This window comes from Electrona antarctica (genome assembly GCF_951216825.1).
Source record: "Electrona antarctica genome assembly, chromosome: 18".
Classification (NCBI taxonomy): Eukaryota; Metazoa; Chordata; class Actinopteri; order Myctophiformes; family Myctophidae; genus Electrona; species Electrona antarctica.
In genome coordinates, this window is record NC_136799.1 from 7,993,471 (window position 1) to 8,005,707 (window position 12,237).

At 45.8% G+C, this 12,237-nt stretch overlaps 1 protein-coding gene across 1 annotated transcript in view; it reads left to right on the forward strand.

Moving 5' to 3' along the window:
• Positions 1-5,700: 5,700 nt before the first annotated feature.
• The window catches only part of fndc5a (fibronectin type III domain containing 5a), a gene marked incomplete at both ends in the record, with an annotated part of 144,078 nt that continues 137,541 nt past the window's right edge, over positions 5,701-12,237 (forward strand). The window contains one exon of the mRNA XM_079528878.1: positions 5,701-5,773. Within this exon, the coding sequence (XP_079385004.1) occupies positions 5,701-5,773 (73 nt within the window). The remainder of the gene's footprint in view (positions 5,774-12,237) is intronic.

Sequence of the window (12,237 nt, forward strand, 5' to 3'; positions counted from 1 at the left end):
TATTACCTTGTATTTCTATTAATTAATCAATTAATTTGAACATGTATATATTTACAATAATCATGAACTTTGATTTTTTTTAACATTTGTAAAACATTAAAATATTGGTACTACTGGCCAATCTGGACTGGAGGGGCACAAAATCCAATCTGGGGGGGGCAATGCCCCCCAATGCCCCCGACGGAACTGCACCATGTTTGTGTTCAATAGTTTTTCCACAACTGCTAAAATACATCTCTTGAAGAAACCACACATTATCTCAAAACTTTAAACACAAAACCAAATCTTCAAACTTCATTCACACACTTCTGAATCACGAAATGAAACGATCGCCTCAAAACAGTAGGATCTGTGCGAATCAAACAATGCTTTCATCATAACACTATTAGACACTATACTGTACCAAAGATTGACAAGACAGAGTCCAAGGCATGTTAGAGGGAAAATAAATACAGTATTGAACTGTATTTATTCAGTACTTGCATAAACATACAGTTCCCACAAAGAACAAAGAAAATCTGAAAGACACAAAAATATATTCAGAAGATGCTAAATCAAAGTCAATAAGAGATGAATAATTCTGCCTCAGCACCTCGTCTCTGTGCTGGCTGGGTACTGCCAGAGGACCTTGTCAACTTCACATGCAACATTGTTGTTCCTCACCAAACAAACGGGTGCAACCCCTCTAGTCTGCCTGTCTTCTAGTTGTGTTAATGTCCTGAACTTGTTTGAGGTTTTGTGAAAAGAGGGATTGATTCGACAAAATGGGTTAAGGAGTAGTTCAAACTAAAATGACTTACTTTCTATCAATTAACACCCCATTAAGCTCTTGATTTTCGTGGAGATTTTTTTTTTGTCTGACATTCCTAAGCCAATAATAATTTGATTGCTCCTATATATGGAGACTATAGTTCTGTGTCAGGCATGTCCATATGGAGTGTTGTGATGTCAGAACAGGCCAGCTCCATATATGGAGCATGCGGGCAGGGGCCCTGTCCAGAGTCCAGGCAGAGGCCTTTTGTGGGTCCGACCGACTCGACACCGGGCACTGCACTCCCTGTGGGGGTGTGGACCGACTCGACACCGGGTACTGCACCCCCTGTGGGGGTGTGGACCGACTCGACACCGGGTACTGCACTCCCTGTGGGGGTGTGGAACGACTCGACACCGGGTACTGCACCCCCTGTGGGGGTGTGGACCGACTCGACACCGGGTACTGCACTCCCTGTGGGGGTGTGGAACGACTCGACACCGGGTACTGCACCCCCTGTGGGGGTGTGGACCGACTCGACACCGGGTACTGCACTCCCTGTGGGGGTGTGGAACGACTCGACACCGGGTACTGCACCCCCTGTGGGGGTGTGGACCGACTCGACACCGGGCACTGCACCCCCTGTGGGGGTGTGGACCGACTCGACACCGGGTACTGCACTCCCTGTGGGGGTGTGGAACGACTCGACACCGGGTACTGCACCCCCTGTGGGGGTGTGGAACGACTCGACACCGGGTACTGCACTCCCTGTGGGGGTGTGGAACGACTCGACACCGGGTACTGCACTCCCTGTGGGGGTGTGGAACGACTCGACACCGGGTACTGCACCCCCTGTGGGGGTGTGGAACGACTCGACACCGGGTACTGCACTCCCTGTGGGGGTGTGGAACGACACCGGGTACTGCACCCCCTGTGGGGGTGTGGAACGACACCTTGTACTGCACCCCCTGTGGGGGTGTGGAACGACACCGGGCACTGCACCCCCTGTGGAGGTGTGGAACGTGTGTGTCGAATTTTGCCTTGTATAGATCCTTGTAGGACTTATAGGGCATAGCAGTGTGGTGGCCATTTTGGTGGTGTATATATAATGAATTTAAATATCTTCTGGAAGTAGTTATGGGAAAATTGAATGGGCTTTCTATCTGTGGCACCACAAACTGCATGGCCACCACCGCTATGGCCTGGCCTATAGGGTTTCAGTGGTAGGTTAAGCCAATGCACAAACTGTTTCATGTCAAGGACCCCCAAATTGACACTCATTAGCCCGCGGACCCCCATTTGAAAATACATGCCATGCAGGGACCCCCATAAGAGAAGATTTTCACGGCTCTAGCAGTGATTCTCTTTTTTTTAAACATCTGTTTATTATGAATTTTTGGTATACAGGCATTTCAGTAATATTTAAGCAACAAGTTACAGATTGGTCAAAAAAATAGCAGAAACATACAAACAAAACAAGACTTACAATAAAAAGAGACAAAACATAACCGTCAAAGAAAAAGACAAAAACAATAAAATAATAACCGACATGGCTGATGACTACACCGCACTCCGAGGACAGAAACAACATCACAACACAATCTAAAAAACATTTACATTAATTAGATGACATTACGGGGCAGAACAATATCGTATTCAATCACTTCAGTCCAACACAACAAGCATCTCAATAATGGGTGACCAGATTCTTTGAAATAAGGGTTCCCTTTTCGACAGGGTAAATCTAATTTTCTCCAAATGCAGCACTCCTCCCAGCTCCCTTAGCCACATATCAACTGTCCACGCTGTGGGGCGAGCTGTCCACACTATGGGGGCGGGCTCTCCACGGCTCGGGGCGAGCCGTCATCACTTTTCGAAATTCTTTGGCGAGCCGTCTTCACTTTTCGAAATTCTGTGGCGAGCCGTCTTCACTTTTCGCGAGGGCGAGTTGGAAAAGGGGCGAGTCGTCTCGGTACCAGTGAGAATGGCCCGTGCCTCATTTGTTTTGAACCTGATCTGGTTCCACCACACCGAAGAGTGCAACTAGCGGTTAGCAGTGATTATCAACCCGTTTCATTTCAATGACCCCCAGTTTGACCTAAATTAGGCTACAGTCCCCCATTTAATGGCATTTCTATATCTCCAACCCCTTATTGTAAAACCAATGTTAATTTAACTCTTGGGTCCATTTGGTTCCATTTGTACACTCTCTGAATTACAGACCCATAAGGGTCCATTTGGTTGATTATCATTTAGCTGGGGACCCCCTGGAACTCTCTCAAGGACCCCTAGGGGTCCTCGGACCCCACTTTGGGAACCACTGCTGTAATGGATTGTTCAAACACTGAGCTTATGATCCGAACAATTCGAGAAACACTGTAAGCCTTGGCTTAAAAGAAATGCTTGGTGGGTTTGGTGGGTGTAAGAAAGTGGACTAGTAATTAAACTTTATTTAAAAAAAATGCACTCAATTGCAAGTGTTCCAAAACCAAAAGGGAAAAAAAGGATTAAAAAAGCCTTTATTCTTTTGGCTGTTATACAATATTGGATATTGGCAGTCCCCAGCCCATGCTGCGCACATCAGAAGCAACTTGGTTCTTCATCATCTAATGAATAACTTTTATTAGATTGATGTCTTTGGAGTTTAACTACAATTTGTTTCTTCATAAAAAAATGGAAGAACCCTCACTGCTGAGGATTTGTTTTTCATGTATTTTAAGATACCAATGCCCACCATAATTTGGTGGGCATTGGTGGTCTTCTCTTCATAGGCCTAGTCTTTTTTGGGGTTTTCTTGGTCGTTACAAATAGAGCCTAATTAGTGAAAGTTCTGCATACAAAGAGAACTCTAGTAGATATTACTGTATTTCGTATCGTTTGTATATGTCCTCTTCCTTTTTAGTTCTTGCCTGTTTTCAGGACATATCCTTCACTGTAGTCTACAAAACAATCACGCTCACGCGTGCACGTGTACAGTACACACAAGCCCGCGTGGACCGTGCGCATTTTGCGCAATGAACCCCCCTCCTCCCTCCTCCCAGTACTACACCCTTGTCTTTGAACTACGTCAACAACGGCAGCATGGTGTGAAGCAAGGTGAACAGAAGTGCACGTAATAATGTGGCAAAGACGCAAAGGCACAGGATAGTTCTTCAATGGTGACACTATAGCCGCAGGGGACTTTGTGGTCGCCTGACTTTGGACTGGCGTGCCGGTGTGCCGGACTGTCCTAAACTAAACATCCCAGCTGAACATCGGGATTCGGGACAACCGGACAACTCTCTCTCTCACACATCATCACATCACACAAAGTCCGCACTCCGCAGCCCGGCTCGAAGTTCTCGTACACATGAGAGAGATGATTAAAGTGCTGTGTGTGCAGGTAAGCTTGTTCGGTTCTTTCTTCACAACAGCTTGCACGTGTGTTATATATTTGCCTAATAATAATAATAATTGTGTGCAGTTGTAGCTGTAGTTGTTGTAGCTGACCTGACGGCCACATGGGTGTTAAAGTCAAGAATGTTTTCTCCTAAAAAGCAGTTCAAAGCTTCATGCATGTGCCATGGTGACATTATTTATGAGATGAAATGAATCATGCATCTTTGCACATCTTGCATCTGTTTGCGTGGGTTCTCTCTAGCCTACTCTTGCATATTTAATCTACGAGTGGGCAGTATAGCCTAGGCAGTCTAATAATGCACAGAACTAGACTGTCTTAATAACAAAGCAGCCTCGCCTCGTCTCGATTCAAAGAACGGAGGGCTTTCAGGACGAAGTTAAACTTGAGCCGCCGTCGCTGTGTTGTGTTTCTTGTTTGGATATAGCCAAGCGGCAAGCCTACCCAAAATGTTGCTCTGTTTATATTTTAAGCCGCATGTGGAGGAGCTTGTTTGAGCTATAGCCTACAGCATTTATGTAATGAACGTGAGCTTTGTGATGGAATGTGAAGGACACTGGGTTTTGCGAAAGATGTAATGTGTAGCTATAGCCTACAGTAGCCTATATGTGACGTTGGACAGTTGCCTAATAATAATAATAATTTAAGGCCTGCAGGCCTCCAAGGAAAAGAGGACCTTCCACTTTTTGTCTTGCCTAAATATCAAGCGGTAGGCTAAACTGTAGAACTGTGAAGCCATGATGCAGCCAGTTGGGTTGGAATGTTCTGAATGAACGTGTTTGTTTTGAAGCTTTCAAACCTATATAGCTGGGGCAAGTGTCCGTGGGCATGATGTAGGAGAGGAGACGCTTTAGAGGCACTCAGTCAGAACACAGATCGTCTCATGCTGTTGCATGCAGCCATCTGCAGCCGCTTAGACTCATTGAACAGCAGCAGACCTCGCCTCGCCTCGGTGGCACAGATGGAGTTGGAGTGATTTCGCGGCTGCACGCAGCTCGCTCGGCTCGTGGACCGAGAGAGAGAGAGAGAGAGAGAGAGAGAGGGTGAGAGAGAGAGAGAGAGAGAGAGAGAGAGAGGGAGAGAGAGAGAGAGAGAGAGAGAGAGAGAGAGAGAGAGAGAGAGAGAGAGCACACAAAGCAGCAGCAGCAGCAGCATTGGGTCGAGACGTCGAGCAGGATGCCCGCACACCTGGCTGTCTTCAGCCGAGGCTTGGGGCTTCGCAGACGGACATGATGACGCCCCGGCGTCGCTCCTAAAAGCAGGCTACTGTTGCATGTCGCTGTCCCAGGTGCTGAAGAGCCCTCCATCCGTGCCACCACCACCAGTAGAGCAGCCGATCATCTGCGGCAGGAAGAAGCGTGCAGACTAGAGAGAGAGAGACTGTAGCTGTTGTATAGCCGAGTCGTCCGTCCGTGTTTTGTTCTGTTCTGTTCTGTTCAGTTCATTATTCGAGACAATACGCATGAACGAACTGACGCGCACTACCGAGGTGGTGGTTAACACAGCCCTGGCCAGAGTCAATGGGCTCGCACGTCTCCCGAATGTCAGAAAGATGGAGAGATTTTTCATTCCAACCGCACCACTGCTCATCCTCGGCTGTCTCTGTGTCTCACCAGTCTCAGCGGGTAAGTTTATATGTGCAATTTGAATATAATCCATGCAGTGTATTTGAGCGTATATAGCCACCCTCTTTCCAGGCAAATTGTCTTCAAATGGGCATTTATAAATATATGACACCGAACAAAAGAATGATGCATTGGTTAAAAAGGCATTCAAAAAGGAAGGGAGAAAGTGGTCATGTTTTTGTGTTCTTCCTGTGAAATGATGTATTCTCTCTCTCCTCACTGAGACATTGAAATGATGTATTCTCTCTCTCCACACTGAGACATTGAAATGATGTATTCTCTCTCTCCACACTGAGACATTGAAATGATGTATTCTCTCTCAACACTGTGAGACATTGCGTAGGCTGTGTTGTGTTGGTGGAAAGCTGTCTGACTGTGTTTGACATTTCCTGAGAGAGCAAACATTAAGCTGTGCTTTTTGTGTCATTTTGGTCAAAGCACCATCTCACCAGAATCAGGCATTTCAATAGATCTACAGTAGGTCACATTGCAACCGTTTCAAACTGTTGGTTATTGTTCGGCATGCATGCGTGTGTGAGCGCACGCGCTGCACACACACAATGCTTAGAGTAAATATTTGGTGTGTGTGTGTGTGTGTGTGTGTGTGTGTGTGTGTGTGTGTGTGTGTGTGTGTGTGTGTGTGTGTGTGCGTGCGTGCGTGCGTGCGTGCGTGCGTGCGTGCGTGCGTGCGTGCGTGCGTGCGTGCGTGCGTGCGTGCGTGCGTGCGTGCGTGCGTGCGTGCGTGCGTGCGTGCGTGCGGGCGGGCGGGCGGGCGGGCGGGCGTGCGTGCGTATGCGTGCGTGCGTGCGTATGTGTGCATGCGTGCGTGTGGGGGGGTGGTAAGAGAAAGATGGAGAGAGACTATCAGCTGAAGGAATGTAAAGCTAACATGTGATTACGTGCATGTGTGCGTATGTGCGTGTGTGCGCGCGCGCGTGCGACATGCGTGCATGTGGCGTGTGCGTGTTGGATCGTAGCTGAGCTGACCTTTGGATCTCATTCCAGCCAGGTACAGAGCACTCTGCTGCACACAGAGAGGACGCAGCGCCTCAGAATTTCCAATTAATTTGCAACTCAAACAACTTTGTCTTCTATATTTAAACACATCTCAAAACATAACAATAACCACCAGCAAAACAAGGGTCCATTTGGTTCCAATTGTATTGTATTTTTTTCTGTGTATTACATTCATGCTCACTCCCAACATGTCACATGTATACCGATGATCGGTCGGGATCTGATTGCATCGCTAAATCAACGCACCCCCTTTCCAACATTCAGGCTGGACTCATGACGTGGACCCTGAGTGTAGTTCAGGGGTCTTCAACGTTTTTCAGGCCATGGACCCCCGGCCTTAGCTGAGAGAGAGAGAGAGATGAAGCAGGGACCCCCCATTACATATTGGATCCATGTTAAATGTGTGTCCAGACATTTAACCACTTCAACAATCCTCGATAATTTGTAAACTTGACTTTAGCTCTGTACATGGTCTGCTCCATCATCCCTATGTACACCAAACCTCTTTGCCGGAAATAGCCGAGAGCTTGTAGATCTGCTATTGTCGGCTATTGCCCCCCCCCCCCCTCCCCCCCAGAATAGAGATTCAACTGGTTAATGTACAAATAAAAAGTCCCTATCACACAAAGATTTGACGGCCCCCTGTAACATCTCTGAGGACCCCCTGTTTTGTTTTTTGGGGGGGGGGGGGGGGTTATATTTTTATTTTTTTATTATATTTTTTTATATTCAGAATGTGTACAAATGTAACCAAATGGACCCGTATGGCATCCTTATACGGGTTCATTTGGTTACATTTGTACGCTCTCACATGGATACATTTGATCAAATTCTCATGTCAACCATTTTACGTTTTGGTCACATTTTCCCAAGAAGTCGATTTGGGAATGAGAGTAGGAATGAGAGCACACATCCCAGCGATAAATTCCCAGGTGCTTAAGAACACGATAAAATAGAGTCCTCACGCTGGGTCATGCTCCCATAGATAATTGAATATGCAGTGGGTTCTTAACCCTTTTAAAATAGAGTCCTCACGCTGGGTCATGCTCCCATAGATAATTGAATATGCAGTGGGTTCTTAACCCTTTTAAATTCAAGGACCCCTCATAACTCTTGAGAGTTACAGGCCTGTAAAAAGGTCCATTTGGAACCCTCGACCTAAAGGAACCCTGATGGTCCCTGCCTGGACCCCACTCTGAGAACCACTGGTTTAGTGTGTGTACAATTACAATTACAATTTAGGCATTTAGCAGACGCTCTTAATCCAAAGCGATTTACATTAAGCAAGAACAAAAAGCATGGGAATACATCACATATATAAAAAGCATTTATCAAGAAACATGCGTAAGCTAAGAACGTAGCTAGAACATATAATGACACTGTACATATAAACTATACATATATACTATACTATGCTGTACATATATACTATGAAGTGCTATGACTACATACAATGCAATTATTGTGCTGTCTACATAACATGCTATAAGTCTGTATCAAATGCTATCTAAGTCTAAAAAGTGCTGTCTAAGGGGGTAGGGTAAGGGCTATGGGCCATGGTGGAGTCTGAAAAGATGGGTTTTCAGACTACGGTGTACTGTTTCAAGCATAGCTCTTCCTCAGTGTTTTTCAACCCTGTTCATATCAAGGGCCATTATTTATTCAGCATTTTGAGCCACGGACCACCATGAGGTTTAGCCTATGTCAGGCTGTTACGAACTGTTTAAGTCTAGGGGTTTTACTGCCCGTAACATGTATGAAAGAACAACACGGCTCATAAAAGAGTATCTGCTTTAATACTCAGTTCACAAATAACTTACAAAGTGGCATAGTGCATGATGAATGATAATGACAGAGTGGCTCTGTGAGCCCAGAATGAATGAACACTTACATGACTGAATGAAGTGGAACAGATGACCAAACAACACAACCTAACAGACAGACAAATGGAACTACAACTAAACCGGACATGAAACACATAAGCAGTCGGCTGGAGGGAAGGCCACACGCTGGAGTGCTCCCACACCACACGCAGCAGTGTTCCCACCCCGAAGTCCAGGCACAGAGTGAGCTTTATAGTCCAGGTAGCGAGGCCTGAGCTGCCACAGGACCAATCAGAGAGCTGATCAGGCTCCAAGCCAGGCCCTCCTCAGGACAGCAACACATTAGGGACAACAATGCTCAGCACCTGCAGGGGACAGAAGCAACACAGGGATATACACAATATGACCCACAAGGCCATAACACCTCCCCCCTAAGATCAAACATTTTACCCTTAACAAAAAAGGTTTGATTATTCCACTTTCACATCACTAAAAAAAAAAAAAAAAACATGCTGAATATACTCCTTCCTACAGTATCTCCCCCCCACTAAGACCCTTTCTCCTAATGTCTCGACTGAGACCTCTTCCCCATGTCCACTGAGATTCACTCTTCCTACTACATTCTCTTCTGAGAACCCTTCCCAAACCTCCTCTGAGATTCAATCTGCATACTACATTCTCTGCTGAGACTCTTCCCAAATCTCCACTGACATTTCCCTCACTCCTAACGTCTCTCCTGAGACCGCAATCAAAAACGTAGCTTAGCGAAAACCAATTCAATTTGGTACGTCAGGTTACCACGTAACCCTTCTCATGTTAGAACTAGTTTAATCACTACACAGACCAATATGGTTTAAGCAAACCCACATGACAGATTAATCACAATACATTCAGATCACCACCCTTCAAAATCTCAACCCTTTTAGTGCGTAACAAAAAAGGATATCCAAGGATGAATCTGATTTACATGATCACTAAATTTGATTGGATCCACAATCACTTAACTTGTACGCCTGGTCCTACTCAGGACCCCTAAATGAGCAAGCCATTGAATTTGGAGGTCTGCCACACTCACAACGCCCACACGAGGGCAGCGTTTAACAACCCTCAAATACAAGTGCTCTAATACTCTGTAGAGTGGAATAAAGACGCTTTCTCCACAATACATACTGAAACGTTCAACCTGTTCAAGGCACTAGCCGACACAACACACAAGCCTTTACACCCAAATGTGTAAAGTGACACGTGCTATCGAAAAACCGTGGCAATAAAAACACATGCCTGAATTCCACTTTACGTCAGGGCAATGGCTCACCAAACCCCGTCACAAGTATTTATGAATCCACGAAAAAGTGTCAAACCACCGGTTTGCAAAAACGAATTTGGTTTCTGCTCGCAAAAATCCGACTATTTCTAAAAAAAAACAGCGGCGCGGACGCTCATCGAAAAATGCTACAAATATAATTTAAAGAAGCCTCTGAAGCCTCTACAACATCATGGCAAAAATAGACACAACACGCGGCCTGTCAAAAGCAAAATAGCAGCGACAAGAAGCAAGTATAGTACCTGAACAGTTTAAAACACCATATATCGACATCACATTTAGTTGTGGTAAATGCCTTGCCAACTAACAAACAAATACCCAAACTACATTCACCTTGGTACGTAAGGTTATAACATAACCTGTCACACTTTCAGAACTAGTTTGAATTACCCACCAACGGACCAAAAACGAGGTATGAAAAACCCACTCTGTTTAACTAACCTCTACGGTTGAATGCACAACCACTAAATGTACCTGAGTCCAACATAGGACAACTTGAATGAAAACCAAAAAAAGAAACGCTACAAGGTTTGACTGCTGCCGTGGGTGCCAGCCTCCGGAGTTTGCACACACCACGACACGGCCAAATAAACATTTCACTACATTCCATATCCACCCTCGTCCGTATCAGGTTATGGATTTCAGAAATATGAACGGTGCCATCGCAGCACCACTGCATTATATCAAAATTAGTGCGATTCCAGCACAACTGAACGGAGGGCAAAAGCAGCTATATGACTCGATTTTCTGCACCATTATTTAGCATGTCAAGCTCCTCACGGGTTAAGCCAATCTTCCCGTGGCAGCAACACATTCGACACAAACGCTGAAAAAGCAGACTTCACTCTCACCTTCTCTGCAGCAAACGGGACCAAGGCAATCTCTGGGTGGTGGGGCTTAGAGCAGGAGCACCGCGCTCCAGACCGGCATTTCTCTCCCGTGGCTGTGTCATCAGGCCGGGGAGCAGGCGTCGCAGCCGGCGCCCTATCAGGACTCACCCCCCAAAGGGTTATCCCTAGTTCCCCAGAACCCCCCCAGCCTTTTTCGGCAGGTCAGCACCTCTGGCGGCACCCAGGGAAGAATCTTCAGCCTCCGCTTCATCCTCCCCCCCTATCCAACCAGTTGCACTGACCATCCGTCTCTCAGATGCCACATTCAGAAAGCCACCTCGAACTAACAGCTCCACCACCACCCTTGTCTATATCGCCTCCCAGCAGCCCCGCCACAGAGATTCTAAGAAATTTGGTAATCTAACAGCTTTTAGTTTGTCCAATTCACCTATACTAAACTAACCAAACTTAAGGTGCAACAAAATACGAGCAACATACCTACCAATAGCAACTCCAGCCGATCACAAACGGGACCGAAAAAAAAGAAAACATCATGTTACTTTCTTTTAACAAATGCAGGTTCACCAAACGAATATTACTAAAAAAAAAGAGACACCATATAGGAGTATGGGCTCAGTTTTAGCAACAACCAAACAAGAAAGAGAGACCAAATGACCACAGTACAAGCTCAACTTTCTTTTGGAACAAAAAACTGACAAACAGCCACTTAATATTCACTTAACATGGGTACTTTTGAAAAGCCAAAAAAACCAGGAGAGATCCCAACTAATGGGTTAACTTTTAGAAAAATAAATCCCAATTAACAGGTTCACTTTTGGAAAATGAAAATATGTTACGAACCATAAGAGTCTAGGGGTTTTACTGCCCGTAACATGTGAAAGAACAATACAGCTCATAGAAGTGTATCTGCTTTAATACACAAAATAAATACAAAGTGGCTTCGTGCATAATGAAATGATGAACAGGGTAACTTACATAGCAGAGTGGGGATGAACAGATGGACAAACACACTCTAACAAACAGACAAATGAAGCTACAACTAACACCTAACAAACACTAAACGTAAAGACACTCAGAATGACAGATAAGTGGACGGCTGGAGGGAAGGCCACACGCTGGTGTGCTCCCACACCACACGCAGCAGTGTTCCCACCCCGAAGTCCAGACATGGAGTGAGCTTTATAGTCCAGGAAGCGAGGCCTGAGCTGCCACAGGACCAATCAGAGGGCTGATCGGGCTCCAAGCCAGGCCCTCCTCAGGACAGCAACACATTAGGGACAACAATGCTCAGCACCTGCAGGGGACAGAAGCAACACAGGGATATACACAATATGACCCACAAGGCCATAACACAGGCCCAAAATGAAAGAATATTTGTTGTAGAATTAGTTTTTGTCCACAATTCCATGCTGTGTTGATGTGGTACCATATAGGCAAAGTTGGCAAAAA